Below are 23,381 nucleotides of genomic sequence, written 5' to 3'. Positions count from 1 at the left end.
AAAAAAAAAAAAAAAAAAAAAAAAAAAAAAAAGCAATTAATCATAAACACAAAACACTACTAGAAGAAGATGCAGAGAAGATCCAGGTATTATGAAATAAGGACTGAAAAGAACTAGGATTAATGTCTTGAGAAGCTAGAAAAATAGATGAAAGATAGAGAACCTCAACGGTGTTAGAATATACCATTACTCTAAAAATTAATAAACGAGTGGTTATTCCACAAGTACAGACTAAAAACTTATTGGATGTATTTACTGGCAGAAGACAGAACTGGGAAACAAAACACCAAGCCAACAGACAACCACCTACTAAAAGAGTGAAAAAGAATGGCAGACAGTATATAAGACACATATCGGACACTGCCAGAAGGAAGGTCTAACATGGATAACCGGAGTTGTAAGGGAAGAAACGAGAGTAAGTGGAAAAGAAGTATTTGAAAGAATAATGGCTGAGAAGTCTGAAAGATACTGAAGAGATCTGGTGAATACAGAGCAGGATAAATACAAAGAAAATCACACTTGGAGGAAAATCACAACTGAAAAAGGTAAAATCAAGCAGAGCTCGATAAAAGCACACGTTACTTTCAGGGGAACAATAAGACAAATAGCTATTTCTTGATGGAAACTGTAGAGGCCAAAAGACAACAGAATGACATCTTTAAAGTACCGTAAAAAACTGCCAAAGTAGAACAAAAACATTCCCAGAGAACATCTCCTTTTAAAAATGAAAGTGTAGAGCCGGGGATTTAGCTCAGCGGTTTGGGTGGCCTGCCTTGCAAGCACGAGAACCAGAGTTCAATCCCCGGTACCAAAAAAAATAACGAAAAAACAAATCAATAAAAATGAAAGTGTAGACATTATCAAGTCCCGTAAAAACAGAGGATCCATTGCCATCAGACCTGCTCAACAAGAAACACTTTTAATGAAGTTTATAAACAATCTGAATATAAGGAAAGTCCCTACACTTAGTACTGTGTGTACACAACAAACTTACAGTAACCCACCCAGTTACCAGTGAATAAATATTCAGGCCCCCCACCCCTAGGACTAGGAGCAGGACAAAAATTTATATCACCATTTCTGTTTGTAGTACAGATTTTAGTGCAGTAAGGCAAACAAAAAGCATGCAATGTAAAAACTATTTATAGATGACATGATTTTGATAGAAAATCCAAAATAACCATCATCCTCCTCAAAGTAGCTATCCTTACACTGCATAGAAAAGTGGATATATGGAACACAGCCAGATTTTTATGAGTTGTAAATTTTGTTTTTTAAAATAAGATTGGTCCGGGGATTTAGCTCAGTGGTTCAGTGGCCTGCCTCACAAGTGCAAGGACCGGAGTTCATCCCCGGTACCAAAAAAAGAAAAAAAAATGTATTGTTGTCCTAAATCTTAATGCAAGAAGTATCTGGTGAGTAATGAGTACTACAAAAATCTTAGGGCCAGGAATGTAGCTCGGCGCCATTACAAGCACAAGCTCCTGGGTTTGATGGGGGGTGGGCACGTGGACGGGACGGACGGACATGGTAATGTGGTGTTTCTTTACTGCTTCTAATCTACACCCCAGATCACTTAGGATTCAGCTGCAAGGAACAGTTAGTTCAGTGACTTGAAGAAAACATGGTCTCTGGAAGCGGGGTTCATTCTGCTGCTGATGTAGTAACAGCATCCGCACTGGATGTGGGGTATGATGCTGTCTGATTCTTAGCATGCTTCATTTGTCCTTAAAACGTTATAGAAAAGTTCTTTACTGGCCACCAGTCAGCGTCCCTCAGGAGACCCCATTTGCTGGCAGTGCGGTCTGGCCGCCGTGCTGCCATGCGGAGAGCAGTGCCCACAGCCTGCGGACCTGCATCCCTTCCGCCGAGCAGACACTCACAGGCTGTTGGTCTGTGCCAGTGAAGCCCAGTTCGCTGGCGTCCGGATGGAACCCGGGCTCCATCGTGGGAGGAAAAGCAGCCGTACTCCGAAGCTCGCCGGACAGGGAGGCCCTTGCTCGCGTGGCTTCTCCCTGGCTACCTGACCTCTTCATTTGAGGTTTCAGAGGCTCCAAGTACCCATGCGGCCCAACAGGCACTACTTCTGTTGGGCCCTGGAGGATCACTTTCACCAGGATTATTGTAACCTCTTCACCGCGCCTTCACCCATAGGCTCTACCTGGGTCTGATTTCCACCAGTGAAGTTTTTGGTGCTTTCTTTAATTATGAGAGCACCACTTGCCCAACTTCCTCCTTTCCAGTAGTCAGATCCACTAGGTGTAAGTTTGTTTTGCATTCAAGTAGTTGCCTGCCTGTCCACTTTCACCTCCTTTGCACCTCACTTTGCCTCGGCTTGCATGTTAGACTTTTCTGAAGCACTTTCCTGTGCGACTTGTACTAGGCCTTTGCTTAGAAGAGACAGCATGTTACAGTTCACTGCCTGACAGAAAAACAATGTAAGGAATAAGTTTTCTCATATTGTCCTCAGTCAAGTTTGCGAGTCTTTCCTTGACTTAAACTCTTCCTGCACATGTCCCAAAATACTCAGAGCCTTACCCAGCACCAACGGCAGGTTCGAGTATGCAATAGGACCCTTTCAGAGATCTTAGTAGTGTAGCATTGGTCCAGTTTCTATCCTTTTATATGATTGCACATTATAAAAACACTTTATGTGAGGAAGAAAGGTGGTATTAATTGAAGCTATTCCTCATTGTAGGAACTATGTAAGTTTTAAAGTCCAAGGGAAGAAATTCTTTTAGACTTGTCTGGAAATTGGCTGTCACACCAAGTCGTAGGGCACAGACAAATGATCTTAAGATTCCATTTTCTAGTCTCTATTCAAGTCTAAGTTTAATTATCTTGTTGTAATCACTTGAAATATCAGGCACTTAAAATGTTGGGGAAACCTAAGTGTGTGGTATTAACAATTAAAGACAAACTTGACATTAAAAAACTTGAAGGCATCTCTTTCAAAACAACTTTCAATGGTATATGGGATTGGTGAGTCTACAGTTTGTGATATTAAAAAGAACAAAGAAAGGATTATAAAGTATCCAGACAGTTGAGATCCCATGAGTGGAGTATCCAAACGTAAATCTAGGAAGTTGTCAACCCATAGTTGACTTGGAACTTGACCAACCCTAGCATGCCCCACAGGAACTTGATAGCGTGGTGATAGAGTTGTTTAACCCACAGAAGACAGATGGGGTTCCAGTGTCCGGGACTATTTATGCAAAGCAAGCCAAGTTTTTTTCTGATGCTTTGGGGATGGAAGGTGATTTTAAGATGTCATATAGCTGGCTAGCTTGATTCACATAGCACCATGGTATCTCAAAGGCTGCTGGTAAAGGAGCAAAATTAAAAGATGAAACTGCTGCCGGTGAATTTTGTGGTAACTTTCAGGAATTTGTTGAGAGAATCTGCAACCAGAGCTAATTTATGGTGCTGATCAAACTGGGTTGTTCTGGAAATGTCTACCATTGAGGACCTTAGTTCTTGACACTGAATGAAATAATTCAGAGTACAGGTCAAACAGAGAATCATTATAATGTGTTGTGCAAATGCCACAGGCTTACACAAACTTAATCTTTGTGAAGAAAGCAAAACAAAAAAAAATGGTGCATTCAAAGGAACTGACCTTTCCAACCTTCCTGTCACTTCAGTCAAAAAGGTGTGTGGATAGAACAGTCTTGTTTTCAGACAGTGGATTGATAAATATCTTGTGCCACAGGTACAGAAACATTTGAGATCCAAGGGTCTTCTACAAAAAGCAGTGCTTTTTTCAGATTTCCCCCCAGCACATCCAAATGAAGAACTGCTGAGTTCAGCTGATGGTGGAAGAATTGTGAAGTATTTGCCAGCAAATGACACAAGTCTAAGTCAACCAGTGAGCCAGGGAGTTAATCCTGGTAACTACCAAGCCGGACTTCTCCAGAAGTATATAGATGAAGGAATTGACCCAAAAATGTTTTAAAGAACTTGACAGTGTTGGATGCAATTTATGAGGTGTCCAGGGCTTGGAACATGATAAAAGCAAGTACCATAACCAAGGCATGGAGAAAACTTTGCCTTGGCAATGGAGAAAATTCAGTTATGAACATTGATGAGGGAGCCATTTTAGCCTCTAACTTAGCAACAGTTTTACAGAATACAGAAGACTGTGAATACGTTGACATTGAGAATATTGATCAGTGAGTGGCATGACTCTCGGGGTAACAACGCAGGCTGTTCAGTGCTGACAGTGAAAGTGCTGAGCACCAGGCCACAGCTGCCGAGCAGAAGCCTTCCAGTAAGACAAGCAGAACTGAACCCTGAGAAGCACATTAGCCATAAAGCCATCCACTTGAATGGATTGGAAATTTACTGAGTTATCTAGAACAAGATGACATGCTACTGTCTAATAAAAGAAAACAAAAGATTCAAAGTAACAAAAATCATTCACAGTGCTCTTAAGTGTTTCAGTGTTTTCATCCTTGTGATTATCTGCAGTGGAACTTAGTTTGAAGTGTGTGGGTCCTAAGGCCAAATACATTTTTTAAATGATTTTAGCACTGGATGCCATTTTGGAGCACGTAAATCACAGCTCTTTAATGAGGACTCTGGTAACTGAGCATCATTTTGTAACTTGTCTGTCTACTGTTTTTAATCTGTATTATCCCAACTAGATCATAAGGACCTTAAGGGCAGGGATCTGTTTTGTGCCTAAATTTCAGTGTGTCTAACAGTCTATGCACATTATAGGCACTCAATAAATTTTACTTTTAAGAAAAGGTCTTTACCTTAAACAGGTATCAATAATTCAGTATAGTTTATATTTCCAATGGATGGATGGTAACTGGTATGTATATATCTGCTAACACACTATCATGTACTATATTCTAAGCAAATGGTTCTTGCAGTTTCAAAAACACTAGAAAAAAAGCTTAAAGCACCCCCTTACTTTGGCAGTACTAAGAAGTGAACTTCAGCCCTTCACACTAAGCCCTTTTTTTCAAATTTATCACTGAGACAGGTCACACTAGGTGGCCCAGGCTGGGTTCAAATTGGGGATCCTCCTGCCTCAGCCTCGTAGAATGCTGAGATTACAGGGGTGTACCACCATACCCAGCTTCAGTTTTTAAAAATTATAAAGCATTTGTTTTGTTTTATATTATAAAGCATATATATATATATTTTTTTGTTTTGTTTTATATAGCATATCTGTATATCTACCTATCTATATATATATATTTGTTTTGTTTTTTGAGATGGTCTCATTATGTAGTTCAGACTGCTCTGGAACTCACTGTGTAGCCCAGGTTGGTCTCTAACTCACAGTGATCCTCCTCCTGCCTCAGCCTCCCGAGTGCTGGGATTACAGGCGTGCACCACCATGCCCAGTGATAAAGCATTTATATTAAAGTTTATATGACACAAATGTATTTGTACATAGAAGAAAAAAACTATAGTATAATTGAGTTTTGGAAATTACCAGTTTTGATCAAAGTTGAATTAAAGATATTTGAAATTTATAACTTTAAACTTATATATTTTCAAAACGTTCCCAAATCTCTTTAACTGGTTGCTGACATTTCTCATCCATATGTGATTTTCCAGATACATTACAGTATTTCATTTAGTCTCCACAAAAACTCTGAGGTGAGAATCATAGATGAGGAGGTTGAAGCCCAGAAGAGTTAACTTGGTGATGCAGCTATTAAAGCCCAGCCAAGGTCCTCTCCTGTTTCACTGTGGAGAAGTTGCAGGGAGAAAGCAGTGTCCTAAGTTCTCTGAGAAAAGTGCAAATGAACATAACCATGTATGATTTGCTTTTTCCAGAACGGTCATTTAATAGGGGACTTCTACAGGATTAGAGATTTCAGTGACACAAATGGCATGCTGCAGCACGTGCGCCATAGGTTTGCCAACCCGGTTACAAGGGAGAGTAGAATCAGAGATGCCTTGAGTTGGCATGAGGAAATCAGTCTAGTCAGCCAGCCGTGGGCTTTGTTCTTGCTTCCTAATCTTTGCCCTGAGACCTCCAGCTTGTGTCTCAGAGGGCTGTGCAGCCTCCTGGGGTCACAAGCAGGAGCTGGGACCAGAGGATGCCTGTCAGCTTTCTCTTCTGCCAGCTGTTCCTCATGTCCCGCCTCTGCTCTAGGCCCCTTGGCTGCTCACAGCCTGCTGCCTCTTAATAGTGCTGGCTACTAAGTGGGGCTTGAGGCTCCACAGAGTTCTGGGCCCACTCAGGTGAGGCTGGCTTTGTGGCCTCCACCTTTCTTAGTGTACTGCCCATTTCCACATAGCAGCAGCCTGTGCCATGTGCCCCCTGGAGTAGGACCAAACTCCCTCTCATGTGGGGAAGTGCTTGGGAGTGAATCCCAGGCTGTTTTGGACTGACTGACATTCTCTCTCATCAGTATACTCATCAGGGTGTCAGCTGATACTTGATGACCTGTTGTCCCCCAGCAGCCTTGTCTCTGCAGGTTGTGGCATAATGGAGATAGTTCTTGTGTCCTTTCTCTCCTTTAGGGCTGGTTTCTTTGGGTAAATCAGTTGCTTATGGTTACCTTATGACCTCAGCTCTGATGGACTCTAGAAAAGTTAGGATTTTGTGACTACTATAGCTTATTTTTATAATGAAAATATTGTAGCTTTCTGTATCGTGAGCACAAAGGTAATCCTATACTTTTAAAAGACTGTTTTGCTCCTCCCAATCTCCAAGTCTATTTCAGAATTGTGCTTTTTTAACTAATATTTGTGTGTCCATGTTATCTCCCCTGGTGAACGTAATTTAAATGAGGTCCCATCTTGAGTCTGTCCTTAGCCTTACATTCAGTCAGATCATATGGATCAACAGTTAAAAAGTGGAAGTCCTACAGAGATGGTTAGAAAAATGAAGTTATTTTTCTAAACAGGGTAGCTAAGAGTACACATAGCTTTTCTGGTTTTGGGGACTTTTGTCTATACCCAAGCAATTGGTATTTAAGTCCAGAATGAGACATCTTAACTGAACAGAAATTTACCAGAAACTAGCAGGCAAAGTGGAATAAGACTTGCAGGACTCTGTTCTTTGGGAAGCAGCTGAGCCTGTGAAATGTGGCACCAAAGTTTGGGCTTGAACCAAACATTCTTGTAAAGCCAGTTCTACTTTCCTGCAGATTTCAGGTACTAGAGAAATCTTTCGCCAGAAGACACTCCTCAGCAGATGTGAAAACTTTGTGGACTGGCCAGGTGTGTGGGTAAGAAACAGAATGATTTTATAGTGGTTCTCCAGCTCTTCTTGACCTCTGAGCCATGGGGACTCTCCTCAGGCCTGAGGATTCAGAGTCCACATACAACTTGCACACACAACTTTCTCTGCCTGCTGTCTGGATCACTGTGATTCTGGTCAGATGCTGCCATTTTTAGGTCAGAAAATGATACTTCCTAGTGCAAAAAATCCCACCGTGCTCCAGCTTGCCAGTTCATTGAGAACTTTGTACACTTTAAGGGATGCCTTTATGAATGACAGTATCTGTCATTACCAAGCTGCCATACCAGCTGAAGATTTCATTTATTGACCAAGTTGGGTCATTTTTTTTTCTTCTTGCTTTAATAGGTACTTTCCATGGAGGTTTTTAGTGTCCTTTTTTCTAGGAACAGAATTCCTCATTTTTAGAAATAAAGTTATGGTCTTTCTCTTGATGGTGACGAGCTTAGGGTAGTATGGAGTAGTATGGAGTAGTATGGAGTGTAGTTTTTCCACCTTGATGTTTATGGTCACTTATCTCTGAAGAAATGAACTGAGATCTTAGTTGGTAAAGCCTGGAAAGTTTCATTATCTGCACAAAAACACAGGTGTTGGAAAATAAAGCAGAAGTTTGTACACGTTGCTATCTGAATGTTCCAACTGTAACTGCTTTCTTTAAAATACTCTGAGGAACATATACTGATTAACTCATTTGGCTGATTTTTAGTAGAGAAATGGTCAGAAGGAGCGACACTGGAGAAGAAACTAGAACGCATAAAAGAATCCAAAGGAACATCTGTGGTCTTCCAAGAACCTACACGGATGGAAAAATGCACAGACACAGAGGAGGACAGTGTTGCTGGACTGCAATTCATCAACAAAACCACCCAGTTTCCGTTAGACCGTGCCGAGTACCTGCAGCCTGAAGATACGGCTGAAGCAGTTCCAGGTCCTCCTTCCAAACCAGCCACCCCCAAGGCTACCACCCCACCCCCGTCGCCCTCTCCAGCACCCGTCTCGGCAGAGTTCACTTATGTCCCCGCCGACCCGGCTCAGTTTGCCGCTCAGATGCTAGGTAATGTTGCATCTACTCATTCTCATGAATCTGATGTGTTAATGGTGGACACGGCAACCAGTATGCCTGTTTTTATCGAGGAGGAGGTACTGAGCTCAGAGGTTGCTGAAGAAGTGGTGGCCGCCCCTCTAGGGTGCCCCGGAGAGGTGCAGGTTGTAAGCCAAGCATCTGTGCAGGTAGATGTGGGTCCTAAACCTAAAGACCATAAGGCTGAACCATCCACGGCTTCCTCAGTCCCCTTGCAGAACGAACAACACCCTCCTGTTTATGATCAAGCTCCTAAGGCCCCTTTGCAGGCTGACACGCAGGTCACATCAGTCCTCCGTATATCATCTATGTATAATAATGCGCCTGTCACTGAAGGAGTTGTCTGTGTTGAGCAAATGCCAGGACACATAGTCGTCCCTGTTCCTGAAAAGGAGCAGTCACCACCAGGTAGTCCCAAACTTGTAGTATACGAGATGGCATCAGGCATGTGCAAAAAGTCTGTAGAGTCTGTAAAGCTTGCAGAGGTGGAGGAGACTACAAATTACCAGCCCTTAGTCCATGTGGAGGTAGAAGCTGTAGTACTGCTCTCTGACGCCCATTTGCAAGGTCAGCCGGAGGTACCTGCAGAACCCCTGGATGCAGAGGACCTTATCGAAACAGGTCCCGAAAAGTTTCTGCACCTTGAAGTGGAGATCGTGTCTGTAGACCTTGACAAACCCGGGCAGGAGGAGCCACCCCGAGAGACGGAGGGCGAAGCGTTGCCCCCAGGGGCGGCTGCAGCAGTGCACACAGGTGCAGCTGCGAGATCATCTAGTAGCCCCTTCCCTCCGGTGCTAGAAGGCCTCACTGAGCCAGAAATCGAACCAGAAGGGGAAGCAGCACCTGAACAGGTTTAGTGAGGCCAGGTAAGAAATTCAGACATTTTCACGTTGTATTTGAGAAGACATCTGTATCTCAAGTCATTGTCTAGGTAGGCTCCCTGCAGGTTGGTCAAAGTCTGTTTTTAAAATGCCAGACCTATTAAAAGGCTCTGTTGTATTTAAGATTTTACTCCTAGGGGTGATTTTTAAAGTGATATTCCCAGAGTCTGGTCATCCACACTTTTGTGTTATGCTTTTAGACATAGTATATTATGAACACCAGAGCCTATTGTCAGTAGAAATCTATATTCATGTGATCTGAATACTCCTATTGCAAAGGTGCAATTAGGGGTGTTGGTTTGACATTTCTCACTTGTGAATGTAAAATCGAACTATAACACTGCACTTACCTGGGTGGTGGCATTTAAAGATGTGAAAGAAATGGTGGTGTGTTGGACTGCTTTCGTACCAGTCAGCAGAGCTCTGTGGCCAGGTCTGGGGTGTGGGCTCAAGCAGCAGCTCCTGCCTGTGAGCTTCCTGCAGCTGAGGGAATAGTGTCATAGCTGCATGGAGAGGGGAAGGAAGTTCTGTCCCACTGGGAGGGCAGTCCTAGGATGGCCAAGCACATGGGCCACGGTGGGTGCAGTTCCCATGACTCTACTCAGTCTGAACTGCTGCTTCTCTTTCCTGTGACACACCACGATGTGATCTTCATCTGATAATGGCCCTCGGGTTTGCCCACCCTTCTGCCCCCTCTGGACATCTGAGGGACAAACAGGAACATGCATGAGCTGCTCCCCCCATTCCTGTTCCAGAAACTCAATTCTGACTCGAGCCAGAATGATCAAGGCGTATTACCAAAGCAGGTGTTTAGAAGAGAAATTCTGTCTGGCAGTGGATCAGGGATTCAGACAGCTGGAAAGGCAGAGGGCAGTGCCAGGAGCACAGCCTGTGGGGCTGGCATTATCCTTGTGGCTTCAGCAACATGTCAGACCAGATCACTGTCTTCAGGTGCTTAATTGTTTCTAAAGTAAAACACAGTTGTCCTTGACATAGCAGTCAAGAAAACTCGGACTGAGTTCTCAAATACTATGTAAAAAAACTGAAGAGTTGGATGTATTTTCTGATAAGGAAAGATCAACTCAGAAGTACTCAAGGCTGTTGAAAACAGCAGGTGCTGCCTAATGTGCATAGCATTCTTTTTCTGAGAAGAAAAAAGGCTGTACCAGGGATAGATGGCCCAGTGGGCCAAATTCCTCCATCATCTAGGTCCCATATTACCTGCCTTCAGTAGGCAGGTCACATGTGACACTATAGATTCCTTGAAGATCGATGGATGGCACATCTAGACCTCGCTGTTCTTAACCCCCATGGGAACAACCAACCTTTCACTACCAGGTAGGACCCATGATTTCAAGCTGTGCTGAAAAGGAAGCAGATTCTGAGGGTGCTAAGTTCTAGATCATGAGACGTTATCTGTGGTGGGAGATAACGGTGCCTATGAAGGGTCAGAAGTGAGTGATCAGGACGACAGCCAGTGCCTGACTTCTTTGGGAAAGAAAGAGAAAAAAAAAAAAAAATCACTAGGTGGCTGCATCAACACTTCTTTTGCTGGCCCAACCCTCAGCTGATTAGCCAGTGTTGTGCTGACTATTTCCTCTCTGAGGCTCAAACAGTGACTTAGAATGCGATTGCTTCTAAGCCACACACTAATGCCCCTGCCATGTACTATCTGAGCACTGTCCTCTTCCTCCTGTTCAGAATCACTCGCCTTTCTCATTACCAGACATAATTTACTTAGCTCTCTCTATAGCATGCTTTATGGCACACATTACTACAGCTGTTTGTTTATATGTAAAAAATATTTTTCACAAAGATTATTGTGCATAGCGCCTGATACAGAGACCAAACCTTTAATACCTGCAAATTTTTTTTTTATAGCAATAGCAACAAGCGAAGCAGGACAACCACCACCATATTCTAACAACATGTGGACTCTTTATTGTCTAACTGATATGAATCAACAAAGCCGCCCATCACCGCCACCTGCACCTGGGCCTTTCCCCCAAGCAACCCTCTATTTATCTAATTCTAAGGATCCACAGTTTCTGCAGAATTCACCAAAAATTACTTCTCCTACTTACGTGATAATGGAGGACAGCAAGAAGACCAGTCCCCCACCTTTTATTTTAGTGGGCTCAAATGTTCAGGAAACACAGGATTGGAAACCTCTTCCTGGACACACTGTTGTCTCACAGTCAGATGGTATAAAGAGATATGCTACCGTACAAGTACCCATTGCTGTTGCTACAGACCAGAAACTCCAGAAACACACCCAGAGTCCCCAGAATGCTATTCCTCCTACAAGTGGACACGATGGCCCCAGGCCACAAAGCCCAGTTTTTCTTTCTGTTGCTTTCCCAGTAGAAGATGTAGCTAAAAAAGGTTCAGGATCTGGGGACAAACATACTCCTTTTGGAAGTTACAGTATTGCTGGAGAGATTACTGTGACCAGTGCCCATGTTCGCAGAGCAGAACCTTAAATCTGGTAGGTAAATTTTCCTACCATAATACAGTGAGTTGGGCATTTATTAGTGACCAGTAGGCAGTTGGAGACAACCCATCAAATAATATGTGAAGCAAGCAACCCTGTCATCTTTTGAATATGTGGTAGATTCTAAGAGATGTATTTTTAAAAGGACAAGATAATGTAGATGGCATGGTTAAGGGGAGCACCCGGAGAGCAAGGTAAGAGTTGATGTTACAAGGATTAGTACACGGCACTCTTGGCACTCTCAGTAGATACACTGGGGAGACCCTGGAATTTTTCAGTACTTAATGATGACAATAGGGTTAGCAGAACATGGAACCTATGCATACTGCTGGCCTTTTCTATCCATGTAGCTATCTGGGCATGAACTGCTAGGATGCTTTGGTGTAAAAGCACAGGTAACTAAGAACCTTCCATTTCTGAAATTTACGTTATTCCTAACAGATGCTGAAAATGACACAGTCATCATTCAAGGTGGAGTCAGCCACCAAGCATAATCTATCAATAAACTTCCTGCAAGCATTAAACCTTGTGTGTGGGCTTAGCTTATTTTACTCAACACAAATCTTTTTCCCACTTGTGATGAGCAGATACAGGTACAAGTTAATCCAGCCAGGAATTCCTAAATTGAAACCTGAAACCTGCATCTGGCATTCAGAGTGAAAACAAAGGCCCCCTGCAAAACTCTCTTACCCAGAGACTACTAAAGTGGCGACATTTGAAATTTTTAAAAAGATCATGTTTCTGGAACATTCTAAAGCCTTTATTTAGCATCAGGTAGATTATTTCATGATAACACTTTAAGACAGCAGTTAATTTACTGGCAGCTACCTATGGCCCCTTGGAGCAGTATTTCAGTCTGGGGTTTGGGGGGATAAATACTATAAGATTAATGGACCCCAATTAAAGGGGCAAAGCTACTGTACAGTAGGTCTCCATACATATTTTAAGTACACAGGTACCTTACAAACTTTACACAGTTGATACTTACAATACATACATGAGTACAGTGTAAACGCTTGGGTGGCAGCTGCCACTGGAAGTTGACTCCTTTAAAAAGGTTCGTCATTATGTGATAGTGATTAAAACCTATTTCTAGGGCATCTGTGAATTGCTAGATTTTATACATATTTGCAGTTCAAACATTTTAATGACAATGATTACAGAAAACTAAAAGTAAGGAGCACTAACATATGTAAATGAAATACCTTTCCCAGTTTAATTCTTTAGAATTTTCAAATTGGGAATCCCTATTCAGAATATTCAGGCTTTTTCTTTTTCTCTTGGGATAGGGAAGGGATAAAATTGAGATGATTAATATGATTAAAAGCCATCTTATTAATTTACTTTACAAAATGACAGCCTGTTTCAGCACATTGTATAGGAGAATTCTAAACATGTCAAAGTTACATCTAAAACATTCAAGCATGACAGCATAAAAATAGTCAAAATAACTTGATCTGGGATTATATAATCCTGTAAAGCTAGAGTTACATTTAGCAACCAGAAAAATCATCTCCAGCAGTTTTTACCCCTATAAATATTCCAAATAAGTATGAACAGGAAAATTATTACACATTTTTCATAAGACTTTCACCACCCAATGTCACCATATGCCCTACCTTGTTGGATGAAATGCAAGTTATGAGCAGATTTTTTTTTCTTCTAAAAGATGAGTAGAAACCAAGGAAAAAATTTAAAAACATAGGTTTAAGACTTATTTGTAGATCAGCCAAACATCCGGACTCAACTGCATTTTAATAAATGTCAGGCAAATTAAAGTAGTTTCTGTCCCAGTAGCTGCCAGAGTAAATCCAGTCCTGTGCTCCATTGTGGGGGTTGGGGCCCTGATGGAACCACCTGTGTAAAGAAAGGACAAGATTTACTAGTGACACAGTTCCAGATCACAGGGTATCTGCTGCTTCACTGCGTGCTGTGAGTGAGCACTTGCCAAAGAGTCGAGGAAGAGGTATGTTTTCTCCTTACGGAACGTATTGTGTAGAGCAATGTTCCAAAGTAGGTAAAGATTCCTGCAAAGGGTTTATGATTCACAGCAGCAGCAGTGCAGAATACTGAATAGAAGCAGGACTTTTAATAGGGTGGTCAGAAACAATGTTTCTATCCAGTTTGTCCTCCAGCTCCACTCATCTTCCACTAGAAGGCTTCTTTTCAGCAGTCAGGAGTTAGGATTCAGAAACGCACATCATACCCATGGCAATTTGTAAGGAGCCTACTTTGGGGCATGTGCCTTCCAAACTCAGCTGAGTGCAGCCAAGGAGCTGAATGAAAGAGCAGTCGTGTGACTGCTACTTGCCCAAGCTAGGAATGGAGAGCAAACTTAGGTTTGATGTTAAGGACCACGATTTTTAAAGTAGCTATACTGAATGTAATTTACAGAAATCTAGTCCAAATTTTCCTGGGTCTCTTATTTCAATTCTAATATACATTGTTTGGTTACTTCTAACATTAATATCTTAACCAGTCCTAATTCTACAAAGCTGCCTTTTATTGCCCACTAAAAAATGGGAGACCCATTTTCCTCAGAAGCAACTTTCTATAAGGTAACAAATGCAAAATCACTTCTTCAAAAGATTTACAGTTGGGCTGGGGATTTAGCTCAGTGGTTCCACCACCTTCCTCACAAGCACAAGGAACTGAGTTCGATCCTCGGTACCAAAGGGGGGAAAAATGGTTTACAGTTAAATTCAGGTCACATTTCCTAAATGTTTTCAGAATAACATTTGTAATAAGGAGTTTTCTGTATCTTTGCAATTTTGTCCAAATAAATTGCTTCTAAAAATATTTAACAAGAGGTTAGGTTTGTTTTATCAACCTCTGTCTAATGTTACTGTTATCATTATGGCAAGAATAAAGACACTGAGGAAGAAAGGAGGTGGCTTTGTATTTGGTTGATTCTTTGGAGGCTCATATAGTGAATGTCCACTCAACCAAGATTTTGAGAATATTATGTAAATTATTCATTACCTTCTGGGACTTTTTCTAATTAGAAGTGTAATTTAAATGATCAGTATATGGGTCATTCAGATTTTGGATATATTAGTAGAGTGCCTAAGGAAGCAACCAAAATTGGAATTGTCTAATATGACAAGTTATACGAGTTTAAGTTTCAAGAGGCTAAATAATCGTAACACTTTGGTAGCTTCAGCAGTCAGGCAAATCAGAACCAAGGCAATCCAAAATATGAATCCAGTCCCAGCGTTTCCAAGACAGTTTATAGAGTAGTTTAATAGCAGAGAACGCTCTTGTCCACACTGTCAGCTCGGAGACAAAGCTCTCCAAAGACTGTCTGCAAGCCTACCTTGAGGGTCATCTGTTCTTGGGGACAGTTCAGGGACAGTGCTGCACTGACAGGTGCACCCCAAGTGATGGGCGGCTGCAGGGGTGCCCCTTCTTATTCTGAGCACCTGCGTGTCTGGAAAGCCTGGTGCTATGACACAGTGGCCTTTTCCCTAAGAACAATCCAGTTTATTTGTCTTTCTCAAATATTAAACGATTTAGAAAATGCAATAGGAATAAGGAGGAAGATTACTACCTTATGTTCATTGTTTCTGTCTACAAAGTGCTGGGATCTATTTAGTAAAATATTATTTCTAAAAATACTACTTTGAACCATGCTCACACCGAGAAGACATCACCCCGTTTCTCTGCCTTCCCATGCCCTCTCTACCAAGCCCATGTCTCCTGCCTCCTCCTCAGGCCTCACGTGCTAAGGTCTCTAAGGACACAGCTCAGGGTCGCAGGCAGCTACATACCCAACAGGGCTCAGAGCCTGGAAACTGCACTGGAACTCTCCAAGGGTGTGAAGGGAGTAGGATGGGGATGGCGGCTGTTAGCAAGGACAGCCTGGACCACCTTAGGGAAATTTCTGGGCTTCATTAGGAGGGTGACTTAGCTCTATCAAGTAGAAAATGAACCTTGACCAAAATGCCCACCTTTACCTACTCACAAAGTATTCCAAACTGCACCCTCTGTCTGAGAACAAAGCTGGTGAATGTACAAACACAGTGCACTGGAGAGGAGCTCAACGCCCCATCCCATCTGACAAAAGGTTAGCAGGATCATTTTAGAGTGCTCAGTCCACAGACACATGGAGCTGGGAGATCACAAACACAGCTCTGCTTTTTATTGTCAGGCCTCTACTCAATTGTGCAAAGGTCTCTGCTTTTATCCAGCAGTACATTTCTTAGTGGACTTCTGCTTATACATAACTGAAAACATGGCTGCAAAATAAAGGAGGTAATCATTAGAAATATTTGGACCCCACAAAAGTGTGGTTTTCTAAAGCAGAGACTAAAAAGAATAATAAAATGAGGCCGGGGATTTAGCTCAGTGTTTCCGCTGCCTGTCTTGCAAGCACAAGGTCCTGAATTCGATCCCTGATACCTAAATAAATAAAGGTATCAGATCTTTTAAAAAGGAATCATAGTAAAGTAACATGGCTGTGACTGGAAAGTCTGCTGCTTACAAGTTGACCAGCCCTGACCGAGGCTCCTGAAAGGGAACTGAATCCACATCGTTGCCTTCCTTGGGCACAAAGGGCTTGCTAGAGCAGCAGTTTCTACATTGTATTCTGGGCTCCCGCACCTCGGGGATGCGTGAGTGGAAGAAGTGGGGAACGGTCTGCCCCCCACCCCCTGGCAGACACAGCAGCCCTGTGTGCAAGGGCTGTGGCAGCTGCAGACTTGAGAGTTCATCTGCAAGAGATTCACATGCTAATAGAAAGCCACTGGATTAGACATGCAAGGTCATTTCTAGTCTAATAACTACTCTTTTAGAGTCAAAAGGACTACTAAATGTTTGCAAAGTTATGCCCATACTGCCTTTAAATTTATTTTGTACCTAAATTATGGGACACTGGCTTCTATTATGTGATAAAAAATGTAGAAACTTTTTTATGCTATTCCTATTTACAAATGATTCTATCAGTAAGAGTGACTAATTGCTGATTAGAAAAAAACTTTCAAGTCAGCAATCTTATTTTTCCCACTTTTGACCCCTAAATGGAATCCAAGAAGTTTTTATACTAATCCTACTTCCACCACATAGCAAATCTCTTGTATTTAAAAACATAGCCACTGTCTAAATATCAACAGCATATGCTATTAAGCAAATTTCCTATAATTTGCTCACATATACGATGAGCAAATGGTTCTGAATGTATTTTCATGCCCAAATCCATAATTCTGGATTTTACATTCCCTCTTCAATCAGAAGGGATAGAGTTTCCAACAGTCACTCTTGTTTGCCACACATACAATTCTTCTGCCTTTACTACTTTCCGGTCACCGGGAAGAGCTTTGCTCTGGGGCTGTGTGGTTCCCGGCGTCTCACATCCCTCCCTGCCTCATCCTCATCCACACACAGCCGCCGGCCCGAGGGCGGAGCCACTCTGAAAACAGCACGCACCTCGTCTTCCAATCCTCTTCTGACTTGGACCTGTTTTTGCGGGCCGCTCTTTGTTTCTCCTCAAGCCGCTTTTTTTCTTCGCTAGCTTGATCTAGAGTAAGAACATCAATAAACACGGTAAGTACAGACAGCCAGCACCCACGGGGGTCAGCATCTGTCCTTCTGCTGGAAGACAGGGCCCACAGTCAGACATCACATCAGACTCCTGCGTGCCATCAGGGGTGGAGCTGGCCTCCGAGATGCCACTGTCCCTTTTGACAGCTTATGGCTTTAGCAACCTCTGCCTTCACCACAAAGAACCAACTTATTTTTAAGGCCAGAAACATTAAGTTGAGCTGCTTCAGTGAAAACCTGGGTGGAAAGTGGAATAAATGTAAAATTTTCTAAATTCTTAGACCTCCAGAAGTCCCTCAGACTCCATTCCCAAGTTCACATCCCCTTCTGAAGTGCTGCTGCTGTTCCGTCTCACTGCCTCTTACTGGTGACGGGACACTGGGCGGCAGCCCTGGCCTCCAGAGGCCACTTTCCTGAGTTGTAACCACCACAGTCTCTAGACACTGCCACACATCTCCTGGGAGAAAATGGCTCCTCTCTGAAGAGCCACTGAAGAAACTACACTTTACGATTCAAAATGTTGTAATTATCCAAGGGAAGCCACACTTTTCTTTGAAGCTCAGAGGTGAATGTGAATTGTGAAATATATAGGAGTCAGAAGATAAAGTTCATAAAGATGCTCCATTTCCCACCAACACGTGAGAAATGCCTGTGGCCACAGGTGGTACATGAAGTTACCAGGGAAGTAACACTGAAGCAACGAATCAGTTCCTGAAGTCTACCCTGATTGCCAGATTTGAGAAGAAAGTTACTCAATTTCAATTTTAAAATGAGAGACTGAAAAAAGCTAGTACCAATGACACGAACAGTCGCGGGGAATGAGAGGGGCCACCGGCCCCAAAGAACCACGGAGTGGCACGGGCCACTGCTCACCTATCTCTCCATTCTCCATGGCTCGGATGTCAGGCCGCAGCCTGCAGTCGGTCTTGGGGATCACACTCTCCATTTCCTTGTCCACTTCATTCAGAACCATGGCAAAGCTAGTGAAGTTATACATCTGAAAGAAGTGAGGCAGTCAAATTATCACGGCCCAAAGGGCCCCAAAAGAGGCTGTGTGACGTAACAGTGACCCTCGACCTGGCTGTCAGCCTTCTCAGGTCCCTATGTCTGAATGGTTCCATCCAAATCTGACCCACATCTGGTATTCATGTCCAAGCCATCATGATGCAGGCCTTATAGAATACACGCCCTCTGTTACGAAGTACAACTACAAGCAAAATCAACAGTCGCTTTTCTCCACTAAATCCCTGTAGGGTGTGGAGATCGCATCTGCTGGTTAGCACACTCCTACCGCCTTGACCACCAGCAAGTGGTACGTGCATGACTGTCCCATCAGTGGCAGACGACAGTCCCTTGGGTGGCCGTGCATGTGTGGCCCTGGTGTGAACATGTTAACCAGGGTTGTTTTATCCCCAAAGGACTACTACAGAAGCACCCAGCACATCCTCCAGCTTGACACCAGAATGGATGGGGTCACTGATGTGTGGGGCCTCTGGGCAGGGAGGGAAAGCAGTCCAGGAGGCCAGCAGGGGACAACTGATGACAAGTGGTGACAACCTGTCTGCCACTCAGTGCTGCTCGGCGAAGGGTATCATCTCGGCTGGAGGTGAAGAGGGTGGCTGCTGTGCTGAGAGGCCGCCTCACCTGGGCAGAGTTTGGAGGCCGCGGGGCTATTCGCCACAGGAGGGCGCTGCCAGGGATGACGAACACGCTCTCGGAGTCCGGCATGGGCATCTCATCTGACTCCTCCGAGGTGCTCACCTATGACAGGTGGACGGCACTTGAGTAAAAGCTTTGAAAACATGCTTTACACACTGTAAAACACACTTACATGTACACTTACACACTACAAAATAACCTGATTATTGCACCCTGGAGAAAGTTAACTATATGAGAGAAGAAACACTAAGCCCTTTTTTCCTGCAAAGCACTATTTTCCTTTGGTCTGAGGCTTGGGAGAGGGCTGCTTGACGACTGAGCGAGAAGCTCAGGCAGAAGCCCTACTACCAGGAGACACAGAAGGCCCCTCAGAGGGCACTGCTCTCCAGGAAGTCACGGAGACCGGGTCCGTGCTGGCAGAGCCCAGAAGGTGACAATCGCAGAGGATTTGGTTCGGACCAGAGTCTGTCTTCCAAGGGTTTTGAGGAAGCTGCTCCTCATTCTGGAAGAGGGCACAGCCGATATACTGGTTCTGCACCTTCAGAGATGCTGATGCCCCTGCACTTCTGGCAATGTTTGGAAGAAGTGGCCCACACCATCTAGAGCCATAGCTCCACAGTCACAACAGAACGCAGAGGCAGTGCAGGAGGCCTGCAGATGCGAACCAACCAGGAGTGACGGCCTCCACTGGACACGTGGGGGAGGGTCATGGTAGGTTGGCAATCCACAAAACACGGTGTCAGTGGTTCCTGAACGAGGTCCTGACGGCTGCAACTGGAGAGGAGACTGAAGAGCGGGAGTCTCTTATCATGTCCACTGCTGAAGCAAGAGACAGATCTGCAGGCCGTTGGTGCGCTGGACAAGATGATTAACTGTCATGTCCTCCCTACACCCTGAACTTCCTGTATGTACAGAAGGCCTGGGCAAGTGTCGTGAGCCTCTGGGACTTTATATGTTTTATTGGTTAGTGTCACTTGCATTTAAGGTATCATCATCATCATCATCAAGTTCTTTCTGTATTATAGTTTGTTTTAGAAGCTTCTGGTTTTTAAAGACAAAACAACTGAGTATCTACTAAGTAAGTTCCAAGTGTGCCAGGATGCCAGAGGTGATCAGGAAAGGCCTGACTTCCATGGAGCCTGTGCACCAGTGAGGCAGAGCCCGAGACATTCTGAGAACTACAGAAAGCTGCACCCTGATGACCGTGAGCTAAAACCATTGGTGACAGAACACCAGGAAGGATCAGGGATGCACCTGGGAAAGAGAGGATCTAGACAGCTGTCAGAACATTGAGGTTCCTGTCTCCTGCCCACCCCACAGGCCGGGCTCTGCTGGGTGCTCAGTCTACTCTGACTCTGGGTCCCTGGCCTACGGGGAAGCTGCTAGCACCCCTGCTGTCTGTATACATAGAGGGCTCACGGCTTTGAGGGGCTAACAACATTCCCAACATCACAGGTAATGCATCAAACAAGGAACTGGTTGAAACTTCAGTCTGTTTCAGGCTTCACCATCCACAAGGAGGTGACATCTCTGCTCTTCAGCTTCCCACACCCATGGGGAAGTTCAGGGGCCTCATAGATGCACACAGGAAAGAGCGGGGGCAGACAAGGAAGAATGTTTGAGGTGAAGCCCACTTTTCTGCAAAGCCTGCCCAGACCCTTGGGGGATATAGAGTATTTCCTGGGGCTCTGCAAACATCCTCTGAGGTCCGTAAGAGAGGGCTGGATGACCAGTGTGATGGTGAGGCTGTTTTTGGCAGCCTAACTTCTCTTGGCAGGAGCTGCAGTCACAGAAGGTGCTGGGACATTTCCCAGGGGCCTGGGACCTTTCTTCTCTAGCTGTAAGTGTTTCCTGATGGTTGCAGAAAATCAGCTGCACACCTCACTGAATCGGGCAAAAGGAGGCAGAGACAGGGCTGTAAGGAGGAAAGCAGAACTATGCACTCACAGCTAAAGGCAACAGAAAGAAAGAAAAAGGGCGAAGCTATTGGATACCAATTCCAGTCACTTAACAGAACAGAATGCTCTGCCTCGAGAATACAGTTCAATTTACAAAGAAAGTCACAAATGTAACTTTCACTTTTGAGAAAAATGAAGACTTGTAAAATTTAATAAGCAACAGGGATGAATCCCAGAGCCCACGATCTGGAGTCTGAAGTGAGGCCCAGGAGATTGCATTTTTAACGAAATGCCAGTGAAGGATGTCCCAGAGCACAAAAGACTCCGTCAGTCTTGCTCTAGGTAGAGACTCATCTGAGCCCTTTGCCTATTGACAAACAAGTGGGTCCCGTTCTGATCCCTCTTTTATAATGAAGGCCCTGAGGCTGAGAGATGAGAATCTGGCCCAAGCCAGGTCTACTCAGAAACAGGGGGACCAGACTCTAACCCAGAGCTCATGCTCTGACCCTTTCCCTAGTTACTGGAGAGGAGTGGGGCCTCAAACAAGCAACTCCTGCCTGGGCAGCTACACCCTCTGGTTAGCTCTCAGCAGCTCTGCTTGCAGGGAAGAGACAGGGATCTGCAGGGAGGAAGCGCCTGCCGGAAGAAATGAGGAGTCCTGCAGGATGCTGACTGTCCCACAAAGAGAGCAGCCTAGCAATGGCTCCACTGGTGCCTGGTCCCAACAGCAGTGGTTCAGTGCTAGGGAAATAGCCAACAAGACAGCGGCACCAAGTAAGGCTTCATCTTAGAGGATACTTTATCTCCTCAAATCACTAAGCTGAACCGCAACTTTCCAGGGCTATGTGTTACAGTAAAGCCCCACAGAGACTTGCCACCCTATCATAGATGTGGCACACAGTGACTTCCTGCGCAGGATCGTGTCCAACATTTGCAACTAAGGCAGGTATTTGCTCACTTTAAAAATGCAAGAACCATTACACACACGCATTACCAACACTAAGAAATCAGTGTCAGTCAGTGCCTCGGTTTTAGGCCAGCTCCTAAAAGTTAGTACAGATGTAACAAGGCAGCTATTCCTTGACTCCACCTTACAGGATGCTCACCTGTTTGCTGTTCTTCTTCTCTTCAGTGTTTTTCTTATCATTTTTTTTGTAGGCCTCAAAAGTGGCAGGGTCAACACTGTACAGACATTCGGTCCACTTCCCGTAGAGTGCACAGAGCTTCTTTTTGCTGTCAAGAGAAGCTAATGTTTAGTCAACAATCTACTGTAATCAAATACAGTACCAAGATTTTTGTGAGTCAAATACTTAAGAAACAGACATTTCCTTGTAGAACTATGGAATTCCTTGTAGCACTCTGTTAGAATACTAGTTTCCTAGTTTGTGGCAGCAGGTCTTCATAATGACATCTTGGGAACAACATCAACTCTAACATTTAAAATGGAAACTTTACCTTTTATCTTGAATGTAGCCTTCAACTTTGTGCAATTCCTTACCAAAAAGGCCACATGGCTTAAAATTCAACACACATTTGTCCCCAGTCCTGTGGAGGAAATAAGTTCAAATCACCATTCGATGCCATAGAAGCAGCAGAGAAATGATAGTAGCCTTTCTGGGCAGCTGCTGTTTACTGATTATCTGTACCTTCAAGGTCCAAATGGGTACCTCCTCGTCAATCAATGCTACCATAAAGAAAAGTGTGTGAGGTTGAGAATTAATGAGCAACTTGCCTAAATTCCCAAGGTAGGATTCCAACCTAACGGCTTTCATGCTCCGGGACCTATTGAATAGGTAAAATGTCACCCTATGCCCTCTGTCAATTAACAAACGTAAATAATACCTGGGAAATGAGCTTAGATTGGAACTATGATTCACAGAGCCTGGGGAAGTTCAGGATTGACTCCACCTTCCTTCATTAGAGGCTTCAGTGAATACTATTCCTTAAATGAATGGTAGTTCAGGATTGACTCCACCTTCCTTCATTAGAGGCTTCAGTGAATACTATTCCTTAAATGAATAAGTACATTTACTTAAATGTTTAAGTACTCAGCAGTCAGACTGCCCAATATCTTGTTTTATTATGAGAGTGTTACTAAGTTGCGTCTGCTGGCTTCAAGTTCCCAACCCTCCTGCCTCAGCCTGCTAAGCAGCTGGGACTGCAGGCCTGCATCACCACATCCAACCTAGTGCCTGATTCTTACATTTTCATGGTACTCTACTAAAGGTTTAATGAAAACTGATACAGCGATAAAACACCCAAAAGTGCCTTACTTGTGGTTTGTGATTTCCACATTGCCATACTGCTCAATCCAGAGTTTACCCACAATGATATTGTGCACACAGCAGGTAGGATTTGTCCATGTATATGCTTCATTGTGTCTATTAAAAAAAAAAAAAAGACACACACACAACCCAGGAGTTACTTTGTTTGAAAAGTGTATTTGCTTCAAATGCTTCACACTAACCAATCAGGCTCAGGGAACTGAACTCTAAAACAGGCATCTTTTTCTAAATCATGCATTTTTTTTTTGGTACCAAGGATTTAAGTTGGGTCCTTGCGCTTGCAAGGCAGGTGGAGGAACCACTGACCTAAACCCCCAGCCCTGCTTATGCTT

General features: G+C 43.8%; 2 protein-coding genes across 12 annotated transcripts in view; one reads left to right on the top strand and one right to left on the bottom strand.

Annotated features, from left to right (window-relative positions):
* The window catches only part of Cabyr (calcium binding tyrosine phosphorylation regulated), a 22,511-nt gene extending 10,323 nt beyond the window's left edge, over positions 1 to 12,188 (top strand). For 2 of the 8 annotated variants that reach the window (XM_010643740.3, XM_010643778.3), the window contains 3 exons: positions 7,920 to 8,267; positions 11,057 to 11,663; positions 12,111 to 12,188. In XM_010643740.3, coding sequence (XP_010642042.1) covers positions 7,920 to 8,267; positions 11,057 to 11,658 — 950 coding nt within the window. In that variant the 3' untranslated portion in view covers positions 11,659 to 11,663; positions 12,111 to 12,188. Of the gene's footprint in view, positions 1 to 262; positions 546 to 7,121; positions 7,203 to 7,919; positions 9,161 to 11,056; positions 11,664 to 12,110 lie in introns of those variants that run through there. The other 6 variants (XM_033757583.1, XM_033757585.1, XM_010643767.3 and 3 more) reach the window with 5 other exon arrangements.
* A 455-nt stretch (positions 12,189 to 12,643) lies between these two features.
* Osbpl1a (oxysterol binding protein like 1A) overlaps positions 12,644 to 23,381 on the bottom strand; it is a 179,880-nt gene continuing 169,142 nt past the window's right edge. For all 4 annotated transcript variants that reach the window (XM_010643791.1, XM_033757581.1, XM_010643816.2 and 1 more), the window contains 7 exons: positions 23,038 to 23,145; positions 22,220 to 22,309; positions 21,871 to 21,997; positions 18,852 to 18,968; positions 18,081 to 18,204; positions 17,094 to 17,184; positions 12,644 to 13,526 (listed from right to left, as the gene is read on the bottom strand). In XM_010643791.1, the coding sequence (XP_010642093.1) occupies positions 13,424 to 13,526; positions 17,094 to 17,184; positions 18,081 to 18,204; positions 18,852 to 18,968; positions 21,871 to 21,997; positions 22,220 to 22,309; positions 23,038 to 23,145 (760 nt within the window). In that variant the 3' untranslated portion in view covers positions 12,644 to 13,423. The remainder of the gene's footprint in view (positions 13,527 to 17,093; positions 17,185 to 18,080; positions 18,205 to 18,851; positions 18,969 to 21,870; positions 21,998 to 22,219; positions 22,310 to 23,037; positions 23,146 to 23,381) is intronic.

This window comes from Fukomys damarensis, unplaced genomic scaffold (genome assembly GCF_012274545.1).
Source record: "Fukomys damarensis isolate Sample0158 unplaced genomic scaffold, DMR_v1.0_HiC HiC_scaffold_30, whole genome shotgun sequence".
Taxonomy (NCBI): domain Eukaryota; kingdom Metazoa; phylum Chordata; class Mammalia; order Rodentia; family Bathyergidae; genus Fukomys; species Fukomys damarensis.
Note: the sequence above shows the minus strand (reverse complement) of the source record. Positions and strands in the feature narration are given on the sequence as shown.